General features: G+C 35.5%; 1 protein-coding gene across 5 annotated transcripts in view; it reads right to left on the bottom strand.

Moving 5' to 3' along the window:
• LRRK2 (leucine rich repeat kinase 2) overlaps nucleotides 1-27452 on the bottom strand; it is a 138445-nt gene that overhangs the window by 79640 nt on the left and 31353 nt on the right. For all 5 annotated transcript variants that reach the window (XM_081821488.1, XM_081821491.1, XM_081821489.1 and 2 more), the window contains 7 exons: nucleotides 24012-24124; nucleotides 17665-17809; nucleotides 17393-17532; nucleotides 12842-12970; nucleotides 12597-12767; nucleotides 7104-7362; nucleotides 3204-3392 (listed from right to left, as the gene is read on the bottom strand). In XM_081821488.1, the coding sequence (XP_081677614.1) occupies nucleotides 3204-3392; nucleotides 7104-7362; nucleotides 12597-12767; nucleotides 12842-12970; nucleotides 17393-17532; nucleotides 17665-17809; nucleotides 24012-24124 (1146 nt within the window). The remainder of the gene's footprint in view (nucleotides 1-3203; nucleotides 3393-7103; nucleotides 7363-12596; nucleotides 12768-12841; nucleotides 12971-17392; nucleotides 17533-17664; nucleotides 17810-24011; nucleotides 24125-27452) is intronic.

Raw genomic sequence — 27452 nt, 5'->3', positions numbered from 1 at the left:
ATGAATAACATTAAACAAATGTGGCAACTTATGTGAAATCAACAAATTCCTTGAAAGTTACAAATTACAAAAACTGATGCAAGAAGTAATAGAAAATCAAAATAACCATGGAGCTATTAGAGTTACTAAATTTCTGACTAAAAATAGCCCCCCAAATAAATTTCCAAATCTACATGGCTTTACTGGTGAAGTCTATCAAACATTTCAGAGAAAATAATACCTCTCTTACACAAACATTTTTAGAAAGTAGTGGAGTTGGGAACACCTCCCAACTCATTTAAAGAGGCTAGCGTTATTCTCATAATTACAAGGAAACATAAAACTACAGACAATACCCCTCACAGATGCAAAATGTTTAACAAAATTTTAGAAAATCAAATCCAGTAATACATAAAAGGGATAATACACCATAACCAAGAGAGATTTACCCCACAAATGCAAGTTTGGTTTAACATTAGAAAGTCAATGTAATTAACCATATTAACAGAATAAAGGGGGGAAATAGGCCCATTTCAACAGATGCAGAAAAGCATTTTCCAACACCCATTAGTAAAAGGCTCAGCAAACAATTACTAGAAAAGAACTTCCTCAACCCGTTGAAGTAGGTTATCTATGAAAAAAAAAATGACAGGTAATATCATACTTAATGATGAGGGACTGAATGCTCTCCCTCTAAGTGTGGAAAACAGGGAACAATGCCTACTCTTACCACTTCTAGTCAACATAGTACTAGAAGTCCTAGCCAGTGCAATAAGATAAGGGACAAAAAGGACATACAGATTAGAAAGGAAGATGTCAATCTGTCTTTATTAGCAAGTGGCATTATTGTGAACATAGAAAACTCTATGGAGTCAACAAGAAGCTGTTAGAACCATGAGTTTATTAGCAAGTCCACAAAATACAACATTAATATACAAAGAAATCAACTGTATTTCTCTATACCCTCAATGAACTATTGGAAATTGGAATTCAAATACAATACTATTTACTATAGTAACAAAAAACATACAATACAAAAAATTGGTGGGAGAACTTTGAATGATAAATGGAAACATACAACATTTATATGTCAGAAGACCCATATTATTAAGATATCAATTCCCCCAGATTTATTTATGATTTAATCTAAATAATTATTTATATGTTAATTCTATACTATGTAATATTAATAATATATAATATAGTAATTCTAATTAAATGTATGTATTTAATTCTAATAAAAATCCCAGCATAAAATTAATTTGTTGACTCAAAATGTATATGGAAATACAAAAAATCTGAAAAAAAAAAGAATGGTGAGAGCCATTTTGGAAAAAACAAACAAACAAAACACCAGAGGACTTATACTATCTGATTTCAAGAGCTGCTATTAAGCTAAAGTAATCAAGGCACTATGGCATCAGCATAAGGACGAAGACATTAATTAATTGTCCAGAATAAAGAATGCAGAAATAGGACTACACCCATATGGTCAATTAAATTGGACAAACATGCCAATAGTTCAATGGAGAAATATAGTATTTTTCAACAAATGATGTTAAAAAAAACTGGATAGCCATACAGAAAAAAAATAATAACAATCCTTCACTGACACCATACATAAAAAGTACTTAAAATGGATTATAGATCTAAATGTAAAAGCTAACTTTTAACACTTCTCTGGAGGAAACATGGGAAAAATATTCACAAATTTGGGATAGGAAAATATTTCCTAAATGGAATAGAAAAAACGCAAACATAAAGGAAAAACTTAAAAAGGAAAAAAACAACTGCACTTTGTCTAAATTTAAAACTTCTGCTCTTTAAAAATTAACATTAATAAAATGAAAAGACAAACTATGATGGGGAGAAAATACTTGCAATTCATCTATCTGTCAGAGGACTTCTACCTAAAATAATATAAAACACTCTGACGATATAAAGAACTCTTATAATACAATAATAAAACAACAACCCAATTAAAAGTCAACAAAAGATTTGAACAGACACTTCACAAAGAAAATATGTGAATGGCCAATAAAAACATGAAAATATTCTCAATATCTATAGTCATCAGGGAATGAAAATTAAGCCCAAATGAGCTAGGACTAGACCTTCCCTAGAAGAGTTAAAATTAAAGTGCCTGACAATATCAAGCATTATAGTGTGACAAGGACGTATAGCAACGAGAATGTTTATATTGCCGGAGAGAGTATAACAGGGTACAACTACTATGGAAAACAGCCAGACACAGAAGAGAACATACTGTATCATCTTATTTGTATAAAACTTAAAATACTAATTTAATCTATAGTGACAGAAAGCAGATCAGTGGTTGCCAGGGACCAAGGATCAGGGGATTTGTGAACAGGTTAAAGGAAATTTTTTAGATGATAGAAATGTTGCATAATTTAATAGTGGTGATGATTACATGGATGTATAAATTTTTCAACACCCATGAAAATACATACTTAAAATGGGTGCATTTTATTTTATATTAATTGTATCTAAATAAAGTTGGTTTTAAAAAATACTTGGGCCAGAGATTTAGGGATTTAGGAAGAACCCTCACTGTTTGCTCTCTCAAATACCTTTATCTGTTACCCAAAGTTTTCAATCATACTATGTTATTAAAAAAGCACCTCACCCCATTTTTACCAAACTGCATTGTATTAAATATGTAAGTTCTATTGCTGTCATTATATATATTGTCATGGCAGTTTTTAAAGTTATTTCAAGGGTCTTATTAAAATATTAATATTATTTTAATCCTTCTAAAGGTAAAAATATTTTTTATTAACCATTTCCTAGTTGGGAGGCACTCTCCCAGACACTTTACATACATTTTCTCTAATTCTTATAAATAATCCTGGAAGGTTGGCAACACTATCTTTAATAAGGGTAAGGGGCTTACACAAGCCACAAAAGGATCTTGTCAATGAAGGAACATGGAATCCAATCAGAGTCAGAGTGTTTTCACTACATTAGTCACCATTCACTGATTATAGTCAGTATTATAACACTTAGGAAATGCAGAGATACATTTTCTTGACAGACATCACCTTAACTGGAATTAGTGAGCATTAACTACTTCTGATAATGAACACATTTTTCCTCAAGTTTTCCAAATAAATTAAATCAGGGTTTTGTCTCAGTTTCTATTGTTCAATGCCAGTGTGTAAATATCTTAAAACATAAAGGGAATATTTCTTTATAATAAATACCTTCACTATCCAGGTCATCACTTTGACCAAACACACTGTCCACATAGGAGTCTGGAATGAAGGTCCATTCATCAAATTTATCAAGTATTCCTTCAGAAAAATTCCCATTGCTGCCTGAGGCTGCCGCTTCTTCCACAGTACTTTTCATCTGATATCTGAGCACCATTCTTGCTAGGGTGGATCCTATATCTACAATAAAAAGATACACAAGCAACTTAGAAATCAAGAAACATAAACATAGATCATACCAAAGTTCCTTATGTATCCTCATACTTCTAGAGAATTTTTTACACTTATTTCTTTTAAAAAAAAACATTTATTTATTTAGTTAGTTATTTGAGAGAGAGAGCAAGCATGGGGAGGGAGGGGCAGAGGGAGAAAATCTCAAGCAGACTTCCCACTGAGTGTGGAGCCCGACACAGGGCTCGAGCCCACGACCCTGAGATCATGACCTGAGCTGAAATCAAGAGCTGGACGCTTAACAGACTGAGCCACCCAAGCACCCGTATATTTATTTCTCACTTTATAACCATGATATTGCATAAGAAGCAGGCGGTGAATTTAAATTTTTTAGAAATCATAAAAATTTACTCAAAGCTTTGGTGTAGGTGACAAAACTGAATATTTATGAAACTAACAAGAAAGAGCCTGGGCTTTGAAACCAGACAGACCTGTGCTCAAATAACAATAATAACACTTGCAAGTTACATAGACCCCTGAGGGTCAGTATCTTCACTTGGGAAGTGAAGATGACAACGTAGGGTTATGAAAAAGATTAGAGGAAATGATGCAGGGGCGCCTGGGTGGCTCAGTCCATTAAGCACGTCTGCCTTCGGCTCAGGTCATGGTCCCAGGGTCCTGGGATCGAGTCCCACATCAGCTCCTTGCTCAGCAGGGAACCTGCTTCTCCCTCTCCTCCCTGCTCTTGCTCTCTCTCGCTATCTCTGCCTCTCTCTCAAATAAATAAATAAAATCTTTAAAAAATATATAAAATAAAGAAATAAAATAAATTAAAAAATAAAGGAAATGATGCATATAAAATGTTTACCACAATACTTAGAACATAGAAAATGCTCAATAAATTATAGTATTGTTTATGAACTATTTGCTAAGTGATTCATTCTACTGGGAAATTTGCTGGAATTTTAAAGTTAATATCCTTCTATTTTATTATAATTTATATTATGTTCTATTATGAAGAAATAAGTTTGCAAAGTCCTCATTATGCTACATATAGCTTGGCAATTTCTTCAAATACATGTGTATGTGACTCAGTCAAGTAGTATCTGAAAAATGTTTTAAAGCTATGAATCCAAAATGTTCTTTACTCAGATGAGCTGCCAATATAATTATAGCCATGCTCTCCAATGAATCAAATGACATTATTGTATTTTTTTAATTAGGTGAGACTTATCAAAGGTAAAAAGAACGTCATACAGAACAAAGGGAATACAGTGGATGGTAAATCTCCCTTCATCCCTCTGCAGGGGGCCTACAATCTCTCTCCATCAGAACTCAGAGATTCAAGTAAGCAGGTTGTTGGCAGGAGACTGCTTAAAGTGATGGAACATGGGATCTAATCATATTTCATTAGTTTCCAAGGTCCCCAGAGGCAACCAGGGAACGAATTTCTGGAGTTTTTCTTCTGACATAGTCTTTTCATATTCAAACATTTATGACTACCATATCTCAACTGTGTTTTCGCAAACATCAGTATACTAAAAATGCTGTTCTTTGCTTTTTTATTCATTTTTTTAACTTAATAATGCATTCTACATCTGAACATTTGGATTTGCTAGATGTTTTTCCCCCAATGATTGCAAAGCATTCTATTGCATGAATGTACCATGATTGATTCAAATAGTTTCTTTTGAAGAATACTTGGGATTTTTCCCCATAATTTCTTGCTATTATAAACAATATATTAATGTGCATCCTTGTACATGACTTCTTGTGTACATTAAGGATGCCTTTATCATGGATTTCTATCAGTATATAGCTGGGCAAAAAAGTATGGATGTGCATTTAAAATATTAATGGATATTACCAGATTGTCCTCAAAAGAGGATAATTTAAATTCATATGAATAATGTGTGAAACGCCTATTTCCACATATGCTTATCAACATAATTTATTACCAAATTTTTATTTTTGCCAATATTATAAATATTTAATGAGCACCTAATATGTGCAAAGTACTAGCACAGATGCTAAAGTTACAACAATGGAAAAAATTGACATTGACTTTGTGATGCATGTAATGTATCAAAAGGTAGATAATGAAAAGAAAAAATACAATTATATAATGTGATAGGTGCTGGTACAGGTAAGAAACAAGGAGCTACAGAGCATGTAGGAGGACCTTCCACCCCGACTTCACATGGGCAGGAATGTTTTCTTATAAAAAGTGAGATGGTGCTGAGGCAAAAAGAATGAAGAGACAGACAAGTGAGAGAGAAGGTAAGAAAATTAGGTAGCTAGAGTAACACTGGGAATAGCCTGGAAATAAGAGTATATGACGCATTTAAGAAACTTGGGGAAATTCAGCCTGACTGAATCTTTTAGGGTCCACCAAAATGTTGGAGACCTGGAATTTGCAGAGGCCCCAATAGGCACAGATGAATGCTCCAGCAGCATTTAGCTACCCTAGTGAAGGGAAAGAAAGAAGCAGACTGTTAGGGGCGCCTGGGTGGCTCAGTCGTTAAGCATCTGCCTTCTGTTTGGGTCATGATCCCAGGGTCCTGGGATCGAGCCCCACATCGGGCTCTCTGCTCTGCGGGAAGCCTGCTTCTCCCTCTCCCACTCCCCCTGCTTGTGTTCCCTCTCTCGCTGTGTCTCTCTCTGTCAAATAAATAAATAAAATCTTAAAGAAAAAAAAAAGAGGCAGACTGTTGGAGTGAACAGGAATAGGGTTTTGCCAGGTCAATGTATCAGAAAAATGACAGTAAAGCAAACATGTTATTCACTGCAGAGTTCTTAAGGTGAAGAGTCGTGGAATATGATCACTGTAGGGAAGGAAGTGGGCATGGGAGTAAGTTATCAGAGGGATAGCAGGGAGCTCAAGTTTTAGAAACACAGTATGAGTGACTGACATCTGAAATAACAGAAATATTAATGGAGGATGATGCTAGCTTGTCATCAATATACTTAATATATATAAACTTGAAAATATAAAGAAAATACATCCTTAATTGAAATATTAAAAGACTTAAAACTAAATATGTTAAAATGAAAATGCAAAGTATATATGTGTATGTTTCTGCATATACATTGTAATGCATATGTATATGTAAGCATATAAAAAATCTAGTAAGAAAATCTACATTGATTAGCTATAAGGGACAAAACAGTTACTATTATTTTCTTCCTCACTTTTTGTGTCTTCCTAAATTCTTAAAATGATCATGGATTACTTTTATAATAAAAAATAAAATATATTTCGGGCGCCTGGGTGGCTCAGTTGGTTGAGCATCTGCCTTCGGCTCAGGTCATGATCCCAGGGTCCTGGGATCGAGGCCCACATTAGGCTCCCTGCTCAGTGGGGAGTCTGCTCTCCCTCTCCATTTGCTGCTCCCCCAACTCACGCCCTCCTTCTCTCTCAAATAAATACAATCTTAAAAAAATAATAATAAAATCAAATATATTTTTTTAAAAAGCAGCTGCTCAGAAAGATCCCACTGTTTGGTTCTATCTTTATAAAATATGTATTTGCTAGGTCATTAAGAATTAAATATAATATCACTTTCAAGCATTTCATGACCAAAAAAACCCGATATCCAAACCTTCACAATATTTTTGGCTTAAGTTGCACCAAACTGAAATAAACCTAATGAAAAGATTAGTGACAAAAAAATACGAATAAAAACAAGACTTGGACAAAATCTTCCTGCTAATACTTACTTGTTTCTTTTCTTAAATTAGATGTCTTATCCGGAAATAAAGGACCAAGCCATGAAGGTTCAATTTTTCCTATACAGAATCCTCCAAGGCAAATGCTATTATTGGCCACATCCAGGGCAAGCCTCCTTAAGAGTAAGCTGATGATCTGGCTGTCACCTTTTGCAATGCTTATCGTCAGCGCTTTCCGGACATCTTGTTCACGGGAACCACCATTCAGTAACAGTTCCACCAATTTGGCACTACTGGCTTTCTCACATACCTAGTAAACAAAAAAGGAAGGTGAACATATTAAAAGCCCATTTCTTCCTTTTGGTAGACTGGTAAATTGAATTTGGTGTGACTTTTTTTTTAAAAGATTTTAAAGAGAGATAGACAGCGAGAGAGGGAACACAAGCAGGGGGAGTGGGAGAGGGAGAAGCAGGCTCCCCGCTGAGCAGGGAGCCCGATGCGGGGCTCCATCCCAGGACCCCGGGATCATGACCTGAGCCGAAGGCAGACGCTTAACGCCTGAGCCACCCAGGCGCCCCAGTGTGATTTTTCTCTACACCCTTAAATTTAGATAGAAACAAAATAAGGCAAAACTCATCCTTGAAATAGATTAGGAAAATAAAAGATCAGTGTCACCAATATCAGCGTAGCATTAGCCAAATAATCTGCCACATGAGAGTCAGTTAGCATGAGAAAGGCAACATGATAAGGAGAAAAAGTTCGTAACACTTGAAGTCAGAAGACCCAAGGCTCTACCAATTATACATATTGCTTATACCTTCTGGGCTTGGGTTTACTCCTTGAAGCTGGAAAAACTAGCACCATACACAGTAAAGGCTACTGCCCTGCCTTCCCTCGTGATAGAGAATAATTAAATGAGAATGTGAACATGACAAAACTTGTAAATGCCATAGGCAAAGGACAGTCATCTCTGATCTCTGGTTTCCAGGACAAGAATCTGAATTTCCACAAAGAAATTTCCTGTATTCTACCTTCCCCTGAATACTGTTTGCAGAGCACATGCTCCAGGTAGGGTCAGCATGCTCGGTGCTATAAAAACTACAGTGACTGTAGTAAGCAGAGGGAAGACAGCAACCTGTAGCCTACTGGCCTGTGCAGGAACAGCTTCTGAAAGGTGAAGGAATATGATGCTCTATCAACTAGAAGATCAAAGCAATAGGTAATAGAAATATTACATGTCAGGTACTGTACTAAAGTCTGTATACACTTGATTTCTAATTTTTATTAAAAATCCTATGCCAGGGACGCCTGGGTGGCTCAGTCACTGAGTGTCTGCCTTTGGCTCAGGTCATGATCCCATGGGCCTGGGATCGAGCCCCGCATCGGGCTCCCTGCTCAGCGGGAGGCCTGCTTCTCCCTCTCCCACTCCCCCTGCTTGTGTTCCCTCTCTCGCTGTCTCTCTGTCAAATAAATAAAATCTTCAGAAAAAAAATATAAAGTTTTCCTTTAAAAAAAAATCCTATGCCATAAAAACTATTATCCCCATTTTATAGATGAATATTTAGAAAAGATAAATGATTTGTCCAAACCCTTAGAGGTAGTCAACAAGAGACTTGGATCTGAAGTCAAATCTGCTCACTCCAAAGCCTGTGCTCCTTTCCCTACCCAAAATTAAGGATAAGAAAAGAAAAGAAAAGAAAAAAGAAAAGAAAAGGAGGAAAGGAAAGGAAAGGAAAGGAAAGGAAAGGAAAGGAAAAAAAGAAAAGAAAAGAAGCAAAGCCCCTAAGATCCAAGGTGCCAGATCAGGGGAAAGACACCGGGGGAAATTCCTGAATTCTCTAGAATTTAAGTATGTTCAAAGAAGTTGAGGGGACCATTTTGTGGTTCGATGACCAACTTAATGCCCACCAGTCTCCAGGTTACCCACCTTCAACCCATTCTCCTCAGAGCCACCACAGTACCCTTCTACTTCAGATGTGATCAAGTCACTGTCCTGTTTAAAAATCTTCTAAACCTCTCTGCTCCAAGACATTTCCCAAACACAACATGCAATTTTTTAAATCTCATTATTTTCATTTATACTATTTCTAGTGCCCTAAATGTCTAACTCTGCTCTTCATCTAGCAAAAAGATGTTCATTCTTGAAGGAACAGCTTTGTAATCTCTTGCACATTAAGTCCTTGCTACCAAGCTCCCAACACACATTCTTTCTCCTCCAGGCCCCCATCACTTTTGCTTAACATAGCACTTGGCACACTAAACCAAACATGCCTATCTGTTTTAAAACTAGAATGAAAGGCTTGGATGCTATTATAATTCAATTTGTACCTCCTCAGCCTAGTATAATACCTAGGAAATATATAAGGACTCCTGGGTGGCTCAGTCAGTTAAGCATCTGCCTTCCGCTCAGGTCATGATCCCAGAGTTCTGGGATCGAGCCCTGCATCGGCTCCTTGCTCAGCAGGGAGCCTACTTCTCCCTCTGCCTGCCTCTTCCCCTGCTCATGCTCACTCTCTCTCTCTCTCTCTCTCTGACAAATAAATAAATAAAATCTTTAAAAAAAATACCTAGGAAATATATTTGATTTAACTAACAAATTACTAAAATCCTCTTTAAAAGTCCACAGGAAATTTAAAAAGAAGGAAGTGATGAAAAAAAGGGGGATTGAAGGAGGAGGGAGGGGCAGAGGGGCCAGAAAACTCAATCACAAATGCCTTCTCTTTAGCCCAGCAAAATTTACATCTTACTGCCTACCTTATATTAAGAGGATTTATGTTTTATCCTCTCTCCTCTCCCAATACACACCTAGAAATAAACCCCTTGTATATTCTTGACTACTTATCTAGCACTGTGCTCTCCACCTAGAAGTTGCTCAAGCATTTTTATAGTATATTCTTCTTGAGAGCCCAAAAGATCCAAGCTGACTTTAGGTATACAGTGCCATGAAGACAGAGATATATAAGAAAGTTTATCAGGGGTGCCTAGCCACGTGGCTCAGTCGTTGAGCGTCTGCCTTCCGCTCAGGTCATGATCCCAGGGTCCTGGGATCGAGCCCCGCATCAGGATCCCTGCTCCACGGGAAGCCTGCTTCTCCCTTTCCCACTCCCCCTGCTTGTGTTCCTGCTCTCGCTGTCTCCGTCAAATAAATAAATAAATAATCTTCAAAAAAAAGAGTATATCAGACAAAAAAAAAAAATGAACGTAATTTCAACTCCATGAGAAGAAAAAAATACTGCTCAGAACTACAGTTTTACATTTAAATAATAATGGAGATAATTCAGAATATAATCTAAGATTATCAAAACTGTAATTTACGATCCTTTGCAATCTTCTCTCTCATCTTCAAATTTATAAATAATGCAGCCTACAATTAAAGGCTAATATTTCACACTAGCCTTTGAGAATGAATGAACAACCCCCCCTCCTCCCCTTACTGCCCCCACCGCTATCATGCATCTATGGTGTAGACAAGAGATGAAAGCAGGCACTTGGGAGGCAGATTTGCCATTACCTACCAGGAGAGTGTCCTTAGGCAAGTTACTTAACCTTTTGTGCCTCAATTCCTTACCTGTAAAATGGAAATAATACTAGAACCCATTCCTAAGGTTGTTGTAAGAGTTAAATTGTATAAAGGACTCAGAGCAGTGCCCAGGGGGTAATGAACACCATTAACAGTGCTTGTTATTACTTTTATTCAGACTTCATCATAGCAGCTCTTCCCACCATGATTTGATGATTTTCATCTTTGGATCTCTCTTTATGCATTTTCATGCCCAGTATCAATCTTCCATATTCTTCCATAGGAATCATGCCTATTGCATCATTAAATTCTCCTCAGAAAGCCTAACAAGATTAACTCTATCTTTGCTCTGAATAGACCTTAATTATACAGCATTAGTATACAAATAGTATTGACTACCTTATTTTGCACTAGTATAAAATAATGTATGTTCAATCTATCTGCAAAATTTAATCAACATTTATTATATTTTGGATGCAAAAATCTCTGGCAACTTAGATAAATTCTTTAAATTTAATGTACCCATAGATGTAAAGATCTGATTTTGTTTAAAAAGATATAAATAAGTGCATCAAGTCCAAAGGATGTGCAAAGAAGAATAAAATAAAAAGCTTGTAGAGAAAGATTTGGATAAATTGAGAGAAGAGTCAGAAGCGTTTCTGGTGGGAATGTAAAATTATTGCACTCAAGTGCTTTTAGGTGTTATTTCCCTAACAAAAAGTGTGAAGGGGAAGTTTCTTTTCAGTTCTTTGCCATATCCCAGTAACATTAAGCACTGATCTGCAGATCACACGAAAGATACACAATAAAAGTGTGTATTACATTATTGAGGGAAATAATTTAATTACCTTTAATAATAGAGAAGCAACTATTTTTAAGGTGGATTTCTCAAATGAAATTTGACTAAATTTAAGTAATACGATTATGTATTTGGTCTTAATGTACAAATTAATTATGCATGAAAATAACTTACAGGATCAGTTTCTTTTTATGTAGAGTGCTAATGAGTACTAACTTAGTTTACAGTTGGCAAATTGAATTGAATCCATAGGCAAGTGGAAAATTAAATTAAGTAAGACTTTAAATTATTGGAAAATATAGCATTCTGTTGGTTATTTAATAATGTATATTAAATCACTACATAATTCCTTTGTTAGAAATATTATTATATTTCTAGAAAATACACATGGTGCTACCTGAATGCTATTATAAACTCTAAAATGTATACAATGGCAAACTTGAAATAACACATAATGCACTTCAATAAATACAGACTAAAAGCATACTGTACATAAAGCCATGAGTTAGCTATTCTAGATGATACAGAGATGAACATTGTACATTTCTACTTCCATATAACTCACAAAATATAAAGAGGTGTACCTAAATTGTCATGGACTTACAGAAGTAAATATTTTATATGGAGGTCACGGGTGCAGGGAGAGCTTTATTAGAGAAGGAGATTTGGGTTAGATTTTGAAGGAAAAGGAGAACAACTAGATAGATGTGTTTGCCCAGTGCATGAGGGAAGAGAGGGAAGGAAGGCAGGCCCACAGTGCTACACGACCACTGGGGTGGCCAATGGCGGGGATGTCAATGTGAACAGCATCCCCAAGGTGTGCAGTATACCGCCTACACGAACACACACAGTAGTCCTGGGGAGAGAATTTTCTGAAAACAGAGAGAAAATGGTTGAAAGATGATCAAAACAAAACCATATGCTGTGTAGAGTGTGCCTGGAGAACAATTTGTAGAGAGATGCATAGTAGGAGACACACTTGAAAAGTTATTTATCAACATACCAAGGTAGGTAAACAAGTAAAATGAAGGATTCAACTAGATATACTTCAAGGACCCTACTGCCTCTGAAATCCTGTGAATCTAAACTCCTACCACTAATCACAAGCAATTGTGCAATTAACTGGTAAATTCTGTATTAAAGAACAATAGGATGTAAGTAAGAGCTGTACAGTGGTAGAGTCAAATAACAGAGAAAATACGAAAGTCAGGCCTTGAATATTTACCTGACAAATTAAAGACGTTGCCTCCTTTGTTCCATTGGCGTCCGCTCCCAACAGAAGCAAGCATTCAACCATGATGCTGTTATTCTGATCGCATGCTCTCTCTAGCAGCACACTTTTTAACTCATCATCCAAAGCTAATTTTGCAAAGCACTTGCAACAAAGGTTTAGAAACTAAAAAGAATGGAAATGAGGATTAGAGTTAGCTAAATACATAACAGTTAGCATATAGGTGGAAAACACTGTACCTGTTGATCCTTTTGTTCCATGATACTAGAAGACATCTGATGGAATATCACAGAATCAAAGGAATGATGCACCAGCAGCTTGGAAAAAGACACTGACAATTCCAGTATTGTCAAGATTGTCTGAAATCCCTGAAAGTGTGACCAAAATAATAACATAAGCAAGTCTAGGCCAAAAGAATAAATAATATAAAACAGAGAGTTTGTATATGATACTTAACTAAGTAGATGTATTTATTGGGTTTGTACTTAAAAGCTGTAAACCTTGAAATAATCCTATAAACACACCCTGCTCTCTCATTGCTAAGAAATATAGCAGGCACATAGAGAATAAAATGCCGGGTAACAAACCATAGTCTAGCAAAGCAGAAAAAATACCTAATGCATTAAAAGTTGGCTTTTAAAGATTCCTGTCTGAAGCCATACTTACAGGATAAAAGCCAGATATTAATTAATATTAGAGTAGCTGAATCAGCAGGGTTACACACTCAAACCGGTCAGTAAAGTGTATTTTTTATTATAAGATTGCAGATTAGTTTCTCTAGATAGCCCAGTATTTCCCCTTTCTTCTGTGCTGTGTGTGTGTGTGTGTGTGTTTGTGTCTGTGTGTGTGTGTGTGTCTGTGTGGCTTTCTTCTGAAATTTCAACCCCAAGGAGACAAATGTGAGCTCCTAGATTTCATTCATGTTGAGTACATTTGAGAAAAGCTCTAAAGGCACCCTGAGGTTTACATCCTTATAGCAAATTATTTATAAAGAACTAATCAGTCTTGCCTTTACTTTTTAGAACCACCTCAAACATATTCCTAAGAGTTGTCTGGGCTCTCCACTCATGAGATATTCTAAGGAAATAACGAACTTTTGAGTTTACTATTATTTAGCTTCAGTAAGCTCTGAAAGATCAATTGAACTTTTAAAATTTTTATTATTTTGAATATATTAATGACATTGTCTAAATAATACAATTATTATTTTGAGCTTTTAAGATACTGAATGTCAACAAATATTTACCAACAGTTGATCAGAAAAGTAGTCTTAGTTTATGCAGATCTGAGAACATGTACTCCACCTACCACTAGACTAGAGGTCCCTGCAAATTCAAGTGAATGCACCAGCAAAGCAAGTAATACAAATGTGCAGAAGGCACATAATTCAAAATAAAAACTTAGAAACACGGAACTGGCCAAATAAAATATGTTGGCAGGCCAAATTCAGCCCACTGGTCAACAGTTCACAACCTCTACTATAGAGATCCTAAAATTTATACCTGTATGAATTAATACTGAGTAAACTAAGAGCTCTATACCTGTACAAATTTATTTCCTTTCTCTAGGATTATTTTTAATCAATTCTGGCTTGGCTTTAATAGTCCGAGGCTAAGGCACATTATAAAAAGCAGATTTATAAAACACATTGTTGTTTTTAATATAAGTATGTGTGTGTTCAGCACTTTATAATTAAAATCTTTACATACATTATCCCATTTACTAATAACATCTGTACAGAGGATAGAGCCTAGACATTTTTACTCCTGGTCAATTCTGCCATTTACGAAAATATTTGTTGTGTGTGATTTATGAAAGTTGCAAACTCCATTACTAAAAAAAAAAAAAAAAAAAAACCCTCAACCAAAGCAGAAACTCTTAAAGAAACTACTTGTTTTGCTAACATTAGAAAAAAAACAAAACTTTCAGCAAAGTAGATATAAGAACCTATATCTAAACCTATATCTAAAGGAACCTACCTCAATATAATAAAAGCCATATATGACAAACCCACAGCTAACATCATACTCAATGGTGAAAAGCTGAAAGCTTTTCCTCTAAGATCAGGAACAGGAAAGGATGTCCACTTTCACCACTTTTAAAAGTCCTAGTCACAGCAATTAGGCAAGAAAAAGAAATAAAAGGCATCCAAGTTGAAAAGGAAGAAGTTAAACTGTCACTATTTGCAGATGATTGATATTATAAGTAGAAAACCCTAAAGACACCACCAAAAAACTATTTGAACTATTAAATGAATTCAATAAAGTTGCAGGATACAGAATTAATGTACAAAATTGGTTTTATGTCTGTACAACTAATCATGAGCTATCAGGAAGAGTAATTAAGAAATCAATCCCATTTATGATTGTACCAAAAAGAACAAAATACCTAAAGATAAATTTAACCAAAGAGGTGAAAGACCTGTACACTGAAAACTATAAAACATTGGTTAAAGAAATTAAAGACAACACAAATAAATGGAAAGATACACGATGCCCATGGATTGAAACAATCAACACTATCAAAATATTCTTACTACCCTAAGCAATCTACAGCTTTAATGCAATCCCCATCAAAATACCAATGGCATTTTTCACAGGACTAGAACAAATAACTCTAAAATTTCTATAGAACCACAGAAGACCTTGAATAACTAAAGCACTCTTGAGAGAGAAAAATTAAGTTGGAAGTATCACACTCCCTGATTTTAAACTATACTACGAAGCTACAGTAATCAAAACAGTATGGTACTGGCATGAAAACAGACACTTAAGTCAATGATATGGAATAGAGAGCCCAGAAATAAACCCATACATATATGATCAATTAACCCAAGAATATGCAAAGGGGAAAAGACAGTCTCTTTAATGAATGGCATTGGGAAAACTGAACCCGCTACATGCAAAACAATGAAACTGGATTACTATCTTACACCATATACAAAAATTAATTCAAAATAGATTAAAGACTTGAATGAAAGAACTGAAACCATAAAACTCCTAAAAGAAAACATAGGCAGTAAAGTCTTTGACATTGGTCTCAGCAATATTTCTTTTGAACTATACTCTTCAGGGAAAGGCAACAAAAGCTAAAATAAACAAATGAGACTACATCAAACTAAAAAGCTTTTGCACAGCTAAGGAAGCCATCAGCAAAATGAAAATCTAATGAATGGGAGTATGTATCTATATCTGTATCATCCAATAAGGGGTTAAAGGCCAAAATATATAAAGAATTTATACAATGTAATGCCAAAAAAAATTTAAAAATGAGTAGAGGACTTGAATAGACATTTTCACAAAGAAGACATACAGATGGTCAACAGACACATGAAAAGATGCTCAACATCATTAATCAATCAGGGAAAAGGCAAATCAAAACCACAGTGAGATATCACCTCATGCCTGTCAGACTGGCTATTATCAAAAAGACAAAAAATAACAAGTGTTGTCAAGGATGTGGAGAAAAGGGACTCCTCGTACACTGTTGATGGAAATGGAAATTAGAGCAGCCACTTTGGAAAACACTATGGAGGTTCCTCAAAAAATTAAAGATACACATACCATATGATCCAGCAATTCCACTTCTGGGTATTTACCCAAAGAAAATGAAAACACCAATTCAAAGATATATATGCACCCATACGTGCATTGCTGCATTATTTTCAATAGCCAAGATATGGAAACCTCGTAAGTGTTCACTGATAGATGAATGGATAAAGAAGATGTGATACACACATACACATACACACACACACACACAAAACTGGATATTACTCAACCATTAAAGGATTGAAATCTTGCCATTTGCAACAACATAGATTGACCTAGAGGATATTATCTAAGTGGAACAAATCAAACAGAGAAAGACAAATACCATATGATTTCACTTATATTTGGAATCTGAAAAACAAAACAAATGAACAAAAAAAAATGCAAAACAGAAACAGACTCAAAGATACAAGGAACAAACTGTTGGTTATCAGAGTGGGAAGGGGTTGAGGGGCAGGCAAAATAGGTGAAGGGGATTAAGAGGTACAAACTTCCAGTTATAAAATAAATAAGTCATGGGGATATTATGTAGAGCATAGGGAATATAGTCAATAATTTTGTAATAACTTTGTATGATAACAGATGGTAACTAGATTTAACATGGAGATCATTTTGTAATGTATAAAAATATCAAATCACCATGTTGTGTACCTGGAATTAATAGGATTTTATATGTTAATTATACTTCAATAAAAATAAATAAATACATGATAGGAAAAAAGGAGCTGAGCCAATTTATTTCTTAATCTCCTCTAAGCCAATATCTTTCATTCCTTATAAGGAACAGTTATTATATATCACATGTGAAATTTTGCTTGATGAAAATGTTTAAAACATTTCATTTCAAGAAAAAAAATCAAGGAGAAAAATTACTAGAGGTAAGTAGCCCACAATAAAACACTGAGAAAGACAAATTTTGGAATAATTATAACTTCTATTTATCTAAAATCAAGCAAATAAAGCTCAGCTGGCTGGAATTTCTTTAGCATATTCTCTGCTCTTTCATGAAAAAGACAAATGGCAAATAAACATGCTGATTTTAGAGTTTATAACAAAACACAGGATCTTTAGTGATTCAACCCCATTTTCTTCACCTTCTATAATTAAAATACTACAAAATGATAAATGGTTTTCAATTAACTAGAATATCTCCATTAATGCAAAGTGGGAATTGTACCAACTGCTCTGAAAGAGAAATCTTCATAAGATCCCAAACTCCCTTCAAGACAATGCACATACTTTAATCTGTACTTCGGCCGTATCCTTAAATCGTTGTAAACTGGAAACCAGAATTTTTGCCAGCAGATGCCCAGTTCTTATGCATAAATTCTTCTTTGTAATCAAGCATCCTATAAGACTTAACCCCAGACATTGAATTTCTAAAAAAATAAAGGAAAAAAATAATAAAATTGTTTTAAATCTCAAAACTGAAGAAAAAAATTAAAGACATCCAACCAACAGCTAAAGGCCTATAAGAATCATCCTAAATCCTGAGTTCAAATTGTACCAACCTTGGTCATCCGGATACATCTGCAGTGTGTGAAGCACTGAATCAATAGCACCTTCCAAGGATAATACTTCTAACGCATCCGGAGAATGTGCTATAGAAGAAATTACTTTCAGCCCACATTTCTGAATCCCAGGATTTCCAATGAACTAAAATCAAAAGGACAATTAATATTTGCTATTTAAAATGAGTTCTTAATACTTACCTTAGTTAAAGGCAGCAACAAACTAATAAACTATAAACTAGGTAGTCTAGATAAAGATTATTTTCCTTGATTTTTGCCTTGTATTACTAATTACTTTTTAGTTATTATTAAGGATAAGAGCTACCATTTTAATGCTTACTGAGTGTCTATTCTGTACTAAGTACTTTACATGCATTTTCTATTCACAAGAATCTTAAATCCATACCAACATCATTCCCGTTATAAAATGAGTTCACTGAGGGTTAAAGGGGTTCAGTATTCCTAAAGTCACACAGATTGTACACTGCTGAGATGAGACCAAATTGGGGATGTTCAATCCCACTGCCTACATACTTAACCAGAAAAATGCAATCCTGACTCTCACCATAGAAGATACTAATTGAGAATTTACTCTTTAAGTGTTTTATGTGCCAAATCTCATTTATTACCCCCCAAGAGCCTATGTAATAGATTCACCAAATTTTACAGATGCAGAAACAAGAAGAGCTTAAGTCACAAAGCTAGTATGTGTCAGGTTTAGGACTTGAATATAAATGTGTCCCTGTAAAAACTCAGGATCCAAAAAAAAAAAAAAAAGAGTCCAGGAGTTTCATTGCTACCTCTTCTAACTTCTTTGTTTTTTTTTTTTTAAAGATTTTATTTATTTATTTGAGACAGAGAGAATGAGAGAGAGAGAGCACATGAGGGGGGGGAGGGTCAGAGGCAGAAGCAGGCTCCCTGCTGAGCAGGGAGCCCGATGCGGGACTCGATCCAGGGACTCCAGGATCATGACCTGAGCCGAAGGCAGTTGCTTAACCAACTGAGCCACCCAGGCGCCCCTCTTCTAACTTCTTAATATCAACTCCTCTAGATGATTTGACATTATTTACAGGTATTCTAATAGAGGACATTTCTCCCCCCCGCCCCCCACAGGCTATCCTACTCATTGATTGAGAAGAAACAGTCAACACACCTTCCAACCATGGACAATCACAATCACACCTTCCCTCTTTCGACGTCTGTGACATGTAGCTAACTCTTACATGGGACAGGTAGGCTTTTTTGTAAAGCTTTTCCACAATGCTTTACAAACTTCTGCCATGATGTGAATGCCCACCTAATAGTTTTCCTTTCAAAAATTACAATGCTATCCTTCACAGGACTTCTGCTTTCACAGACACTAGCTCCATGGTATCTCTACTCCAAATCTTTGATTGACACCACCATGGGGACACCATGGAGCTGAGAGCTTCAAGTCAGACCTCAAGCTCTGTTGTAGCTTCTTCACTAAAACCATCTACCCTCCAACCTTTTTCACTTCCATACTGTCAACAAACAGACTTTCATTCTTTCCAATCTCATCCTCCAATGCCTCTCAATTGTCCTCATTCACCTTTTTTTTTTTTTTTGTATAGGGTGTGGGGTTTTTTGCACAGGGTTCTAATTCTGTGCCTTTCTCCTCCACGCCCTAACTGCTCAGCTTGTACATCATTTCATCTATCATTTCAACAACACACACCTTATCCTCGCCTCCCTTTACACTTTTTCCTGTCTTTATTTTCATCTTACCAACTCCCTGGGTAGTAACTTGGAGCCAGTTAAATTTAGGTTTAAATTCTGCCTCTTATTTCCACTTTAAAACCTAATAGCTCCATTTTAGTTCTACTAAAAATGAATGAAATAACATTTACTCAGAAGTGGTATTTACTCAGAAGGTATTATTCAAAAAATAAAAGAAATTCAAAGTGGCTCAAAGTGAAGCTAGAGGGATGGCTCATGTCTTCTCAGCTTCCTCACCTCCCACTGACCCTAATAAAGCAGGGTTGTTACGAGGATGAAATGAGAGGACTCACTGTCCCTGCAGTAAGCCCTGAGTGATGGCCACACACAGTTCAGGCCTTGGGCTGAACACCCTCTCAGAGATGAAAAATTTCTAACTGGGAGAGAGAGTGTCCCTTAATTGGTTTTCCTTTCCATCAAGCTACCACTTCTCCTCCATTTCTAAACTTATTAATAGAAACATCTATACCCACTACCTCTATATTCTCACCACCCCTTAATTTCATATAATCAGACTGCTGTTCTAACCACTCAAAGAAAAAAGTCCTTCAACAATTGAACCGCTGTTTTTTCCTCCTTTGATATCCATGACATGGTACGCCCCTAATTATTCTCAAACTTTAAAGCCATTCATTTGCCCATCTCCTTTACAATCTCTTCTTTCAATGTCAAACTTTGTCCAAAGTTCTTTTCTTAAAACCCCTCTATTCATGGATGGGACTTTGTACACAAATGCGGTTCATGTCACCATAACAGCAATAGTAACAACCACAACAGTAACGCTAAAATCTATGTAGCACTTGCTATGTGCCCAGACATTCCCTTAAGCACTTTATATGTATTAAACTCATTTAATCCTCACAACAACTCTGTAATGTAGAAACATTAGCCCTATGTTATTGATGAAAAAAATTGAGACGCAGAAACCCTTAAGCAGATAACTCAAAGCCCAAGTTTAAACTCTCTTAAGCTCTAGCTAAGCTCCCATTACTCTTTGCTAAAACAGCAGTATCTTAAACTCAGACGTTCAAAGCTAAAAGTTTATCATCGGGTTGCCTGGGTGGCTCTGTAAGTTAAGCGTCTGCCTTCAACTCCGGTTATGATTCCAGGGTCCTGGGATCGAGACGCGCATCAGACTCCCTGCTCAGCGGGGAGCTAGCTTCTCCCACTGCTTGTGCGTGCTCTCGCTCTCTCTCTCTCTCTCTCTCTGATAAATAAATAAATAAATAAATAAATAAATAAAAATAAAAAATCTTTTTAAAAATAAATAAAAATAAAAGTTCATTATCTTCTTAAAAAAGAAAAAGTTAGACTGTAGATTATCTTTTCTGAAGTTTCGGTTTGATTAATAGCACCACCACATCTACTTCCTAGGCAGGGCCAGCTTCATGGGTGTGTACCTGTGCACTCTCATAGGTCTCTGTGCTTAGAAGGGCCCCACAGTTGGTAAAATGCTCTGCCGCCACTGTCTTGAAATTCTTAATAATTTTTAAACAAGGAGTCCTTCATTTTCATTTTGCTTTGGGCCCCACAAATCATGTAGCCAGTCCTAACCTCAAAATGTATCATAGGCTTGGGGCGCCTGGGTGGCACAGTCAGTTGAGGATCTGACTCTTGGTTTCAACTTGGGTTGCAATCTCAGGGTGGTGAGATCGAGCCTCACGTCAGGCTCCACACTTAGAGCGGAGTCTGCTTGGGTTTCAGCCTCTGCCCCATCCTCTCCCTCTCAAATAAATAAATAAATAAATCTTTTTAAAAAATGCATCATAGGCTTATTTTTATGCTAAAAATTAAACTGATATTTACTAAGCATGTATCTTTGTCCTTAATACCATCCCTCTAACAAGTTTCTATTCAACTACTGGTTCTGCTACCTTAAACGCCTCTAATCCTGAACAGGTGCAGTTGGATGATGACTAATGACTTGCAACAGGAAACCTGTGATTTGTCGATGCAAAAAGAGAATGACAGTATCACATTATTATATATGACGGAGCTCAAATAAATTGATAATTTAAAATAGTGGTATCTGATTTTTGACAGTTTCATAAATTTGAATATATATATATATACATATGTTACATGTACATATTTATGATACATACAAGCTTATGATGGATTTTTCTTTCATCAAATGTTCTTTTTGAAAATAGTGACTTAATGTACTGCTGTTCAAAAGGAAATTAAATTCAATTTACTAGTTTATACTTAGCAATGCTATCCAAATGAAGTTTTTGGAAGTGCCAATGGAAGGACACCTACAGACATTAATTGGAAACATCTTATTGCCTACGTCCCACAGATTTCCAAGTTTTTTTCAGAGAATATATAAATAATTAAAATGGCTTCTTCAGTGAGCTAGCTAGTCAGCTCAGGGGGAAAATGACCACACCAGCCTCTTTCCTAGCTACCAGCTAAGTCAACTGCAATTCAAAAAAAACTTCCCAGGGGGGGAAAAAAAAAAAGGTTAAATGTAGAGCTAAAAAGAAGACACCACACAGTCCAGGACTAACATTAGGTTACATTCTAATAAAATATCTGGACTTCAGGAAAAAGAATCCTTTGGGACTTTAAATATCATTCATTTAAAAGTGAGGAAAAAATCAAGCTGGTTTTGGATTTTTCCACTAAAACATTCAGTACTAAAAGACAGTGAAATGCCTACAAAGTTTTTAAAGAAGATAAAACCCCAATATTTTGCAACCAACCAAACTGTTTTTTCAAGAGTCCAACTATAAAAACAACAACAGATTTGAACTTCAGCCTGAATGTTACTGGAATTTCATATATATCCACACACTAATTCACTTCAATAAATACTTTCCATAGTCTTTGCATTGTAATCTTAGTTGAATCTCAAATTCTACCTTATTGGGAATTCTGTTTTCCAAGAATAGACTTATTTTTAAAGGGAATTCATTTCACATGTTTGCAGTATTTGGACCTAAAATCTCTGATGCTTTGTAACATTTATTCAGAGTGAGACGTGCAATGACAGAATTTTAGAGCTAAAGAAATACATACATTCCTCTTTTAGAGCATTTTTTCTCAAAAGTAGTGAAGGATTAGGGGAACTACACAGGGGAGATTTTTAAAAATAAAACACTGTCACTTCTGTTTCCCCCTGACCTTAACTCCCTGCCTCCAAATGACAGTCACTGTTTAGTGAGATGCAGTGTCATTATTCAGTTGTTGAAATGGGGTGGGCGGGGGGAAGTGGCAGGTTTCTCAACCACTTCTGGGATTAATTAGCAAAAAGAAAGTAAGACCTGAGAACTGAGTGATTTCTCGGCATCATGGTATTTACAGGTAGAGCTGGGTCTCTTGACTCCTGACTCCTTCCACTCTATCAGACTCGTATTCAATAACTTCAGAAAAGATGGGCTAACCAGAATTGCAGTTATCTATAAGGCTGTTTTGGTACCTCTTGCTGCTCACCAACACATACAAGGAATAAAATTAACTGCTCCCTCCTCTACAGTCCTAGAACACTGTCCATAAAGCTAGTATAGCTCATAAGTGCTAATGCAGAATGAGTGGTTTATGCATAGCTATTATTCCCCTACCCCGAATGAGATATGAGATAGAACAAAACATGTTCATTTTTGTTTTCCCAATGCCTAACACAGTTCCTTCCACCTACTGATTTTCATCAAATATTTCTGGGATTGAATTCAACCCATTATATTGCTATACTCAAAAATCATATTAAGATTCCAGTACAAATGACTCAAATATATCATAGACAATTACATTATAAAGTTCAGTTTAAATTGAATTTTTAAAGGAGATCTCTCTGCAGGCTACTCTAACTAATTTATGACATTTTTCAAAGTATACTAAATCATAAGGAATCATTTCCATTAATTACCTTGACTGCTCTCTTCCTTTCATGAAAACATTAATCATTCTTTACATCTTTACTCTTACCTCTTTCATAAAGACCAATTCATCTTACATTAAACTTTCAAACCATCTTAATTCCATCAATACCTTTTGCATTCCACAATATAAATGTAATTCCCCTCTTTTTTCATACTTAGTATGATTGTTGATTATAGTCACTATATTATTGCAAATGTACACAGATATGTAAATAACGAAAAATGGGAAGAAACCATGCACGCTGAACCATTTCAGAGGTTATCTCTGAGGAGAGCAATGAAAGTAAGCCCATGCAATCAAAGAAAACTTTAACGTTGTGCCCTGTATGTCTTCATGGAATGAACCTTTCAGACCAGAAAAGAAAGACAAGGAGCCAAAAGAAAGAAAACAGAAGCCATAGTTCCTGACATCACTCATAAGGCTTAGCTGAACATCTAGCTCTTTAGTTCTCTTTCTGATTGTGTAGACTGGAGTGGATTTATGTTACTAGCCATTTAAAGAACCTGTCCAAGTCTGTAGTCAAGAGTACGCTTCCCTTAGCTGGAATGATACGTCTCTTCACCCCCTACATCCCTATTGGCATCCTACGTCTCCACCCACGTAACTTCCTACTATCATAGTAAACAGAAGATGGAAAACTTAAGTGAAAACAACCCTTCCATTTCCCCAAATTTCATATTCTAGTTAATGATATAAAGGCAGAAAACCTTCATTGTACATACCCTGTTCAAAGCTGCTAGGACCAGTTTATGAATATCATTCTTCAAACACTGTTTTTTAACCACATTTAGCTTATGTTGATATTCAGTATCTTCCCTGGATTCTTCTGGCATGCCTAAATAAATAAATAAATAAATAAATAAATTCTCATAAAGATTTAAGCTGAGCAGATTGTCACTTTGTAGAAATGATCATAATTAACCTAACAATACATACACATGTTGTTCTTTTTTCTAACGCATAGTTCCTTATCAAACAACCCTTATCTTTAAGGAATTATAAAAACAATTTATCGTTGAATATAAAATAAATACAGCGAGTGTGGATGTTTACTGAATTTAAGGATAATTGGGCGATGGGCATTAAGGAAGGCGCTTGATATAATGAACACTGGGTGTTATTTGCAACTGATGAATCACCAAATTCTATCTCTGAAGCTAATAAAAAAATGTTTAAATAAAAAAAGAGAAAAATAAATAAATAAATATAGTAGCACAAAGTTACTCCGTGGAGAAATTTTCTGTAGCAAACAATGTCTTTTTTGTTCAAATAAGCTGTACTCATACAGAAGTTAAAAGATTTTTATGCAACAATAGACAACTTGAGAAAAGCTCAGTTATTTGGATTACAACAGAAAAAGGTCAGATATGAAATGCAGACAGAAAAGAAAAAAAGATTTTAGTTTCAGCATTATGATGGTAAAGAGTATGTAGTTTTGTTAAAAGTGCTCTAAGGCTGTCTACTAGTGTTAAGTTACTTAAAGGAAACATATTCCTTATTAAGCTACCTGGTAACAAAACTATCTTAAAACTTGGAAAAACAGGAAGTCAAAAAATATTGGTTATAGAATAGAATATATAAAACAATTATTATGAATGAATGAGGTCTCCAAAACCTGTGACTATAAAAATAATGATTAATAAATAATTCTTTATCATCTTTCACTTCAAACATTTGTATTAACATGAACTATAAACTGGCTGCATATAGAGCTTTTCATCTACCCAGCAAAAAAAACTTGAAGGTTACCTATATCCCAGAGGTGCTGCTACATGTTGGGAATTCCACAATGAATAACAAAGGCTGGATGGATCACCACCCTCCTGGAGCTTTCAGTCCTCATTTTAAAATGTATTCAAACCGGCTCAGACATTCACTACAGCTGTATGACCTTGGGCAAGTCACTTAAATTCTCTGTGTCTTATTTTCAGTAACCAAGCCCACGTTAATTTCTGAAACTGCCCATTGCATCCCAAGCAGACATAACCAGTAAGAGCAGGCCTGCTGAGTAGTGAAAACTTCAGCACATGTAATGAGTCTTAATAAACATCCTTCTTACATTAAGACCAAATGAACATCACCATAAATTTCATCTCTGGTCTTTATTATATCACTTGACTTTCTACTGTCCATAGTAGATATAACTTCCTTTCCATGTAACAGCCCTTTAAAATGTATGTACTGCAAACTTTCTGAGGGCAGGATCCATAGCCTAATCATCTCCAGATCACCAAGAGTTTCAAGCATAGTGCTTTAGATATAACAGTTGTTCAATATATGTTTGTTGCACAAATGTATATTTAAAGTGCCTACTCTGCAGTCAGGCTGCATAGTTTGAAAATCTGGCTCCATTATATAAGTTGTGACCTTAAAATCTCTACATTTCAATGCCTCTACATCTCAGCATTGAGACGCCTCAGTTTTATCATCTGTAAAATGGCACACACACACAAAGCAGTATCTGCCTTATGGGTTGCTGTGAGAATTTTAAAAAGTTTATATACATAAAGCACTTTGAATAATGCCTGACACATTTTAATTCCTCCAAGTTGTTCAGTTTTATTGTTATTAACTACAAATGAATGTGCTGTATTACAATTTTCGTATCATCCTAAATCATCTCCAGATTAAACAAATTCAGTTTCTCTAATTGTTCTTCTGGATGTGGTTTTATACTCACAATCAACTTCCTCTATACACTTCCCAATTTGCACAAGTCCCTTCTTAAACAATTTTACATTATTTCCTCTAGAACCGATAAAAGTCAAGAAAAAACCAATGAAATGATATTTTATTAAAATAACTGTGGCTTCATTATTATTTTATCACAGCCACAGAGTCAATCACTCCAGTAACTTATTGTTATAAAAAAGAGAAGAAACTGAAAAGTACTAGATTGAAAGAAACTTAAGAGACATAATACCATATGTGATAGATGACCCTGAATCGGATACTGAATTATATAACTTTGTTATAATATGCACCTTTGTTACAGTTAAGAATATCTGAATATGATCTAGTTAATAAATGAATTTAGATATTATAAGCACCTACCTCAACATGTTCAAAGCAGAATCATGATCAACCTCAAAACTACTGGGGTACTGACACTGTAGTTACTCATTGATATACAGAATGGTAAGATATAGTAGGCACAGGATGGTGTAATACAGGATAGCATGGTGTGGTATGGTAATACAGTATGGTAGAATAGAATAAAGTAGATGGTTAACAATAAAGAAATGTATTTACATACTAGTATGTTTATAAATGTGTCAATTAATATGTTTCCACACAAGAAAAATAACCCTAAAGTTATAAAATTGTTTCAAGGGTACTCGTTTAATACATCTAAGCATCATTATAAAAAACATCATTTATCATTTACATGCATCATTTCAAATATCTAAAGATTATTGACTATCAATATTGCTTCAGCGTCAATCTAAGAACAACAGAAGAAAAGAAATATTATATTCAAAATCTGCTTTTGAACTGAGAGAGTATTATTTTATTAACTAACAGATTTGGTTCTGAATGCTTTCTGCTTATCTTAAAAACTCAAATCTGGGCGCCTGGGTGGCTCAGTCGTTAAGCGTCTGCCTTCGGCTCAGGTCATGATCCCAGGGTCCTGGGATCGAGCCCCGCATCGGGCTCCCCGCTCGGCAGGAAGCCTGCTTCTCCCTCTCCCACTCCCCCTGCTTGTGTTCCTGCTCTCGCTATTCTGTCAAATAAATAAATAAAACCTTTAAAAAAAAACAAAACAAAACAAATCTACCCTCAAAAGATTAAGGCTGACACCTTTAAGGATAATCAAAATGGTTCCATTTTGTTTTGTCTTTTACAATCTACAAAGTTCAAAAAAAAACTTGTAATAATATTTTCAAGCAAAATTATGTCTGTTAACTTATACCTTAAAAGTTGCCTGACAACTCTGAATAGCACATCATGATTCAATTCAAAATATATATATATATATTTTTAAAGATTTTATTTATTTATTTGAGAGAGAGAGAATGAGAGAGAGCACATGAGAGGGGGGAGGGTCAGAGGGAGAAGCAGACTCCCCGCCGAGCAGGGAGCCCGATGCGGGACTCGATCCAGGGACTCCAGGATCATGACCTGAGCCGAAGGCAGTCGCTTAACCAACTGAGCCACCCAGG

Source organism: Leptonychotes weddellii, chromosome 5 (genome assembly GCF_054177405.1).
Source record: "Leptonychotes weddellii isolate Sample4059 chromosome 5, ASM5417740v2, whole genome shotgun sequence".
Lineage (NCBI taxonomy): Eukaryota > Metazoa > Chordata > Mammalia > Carnivora > Phocidae > Leptonychotes > Leptonychotes weddellii.
Note: the sequence above shows the minus strand (reverse complement) of the source record. Positions and strands in the feature narration are given on the sequence as shown.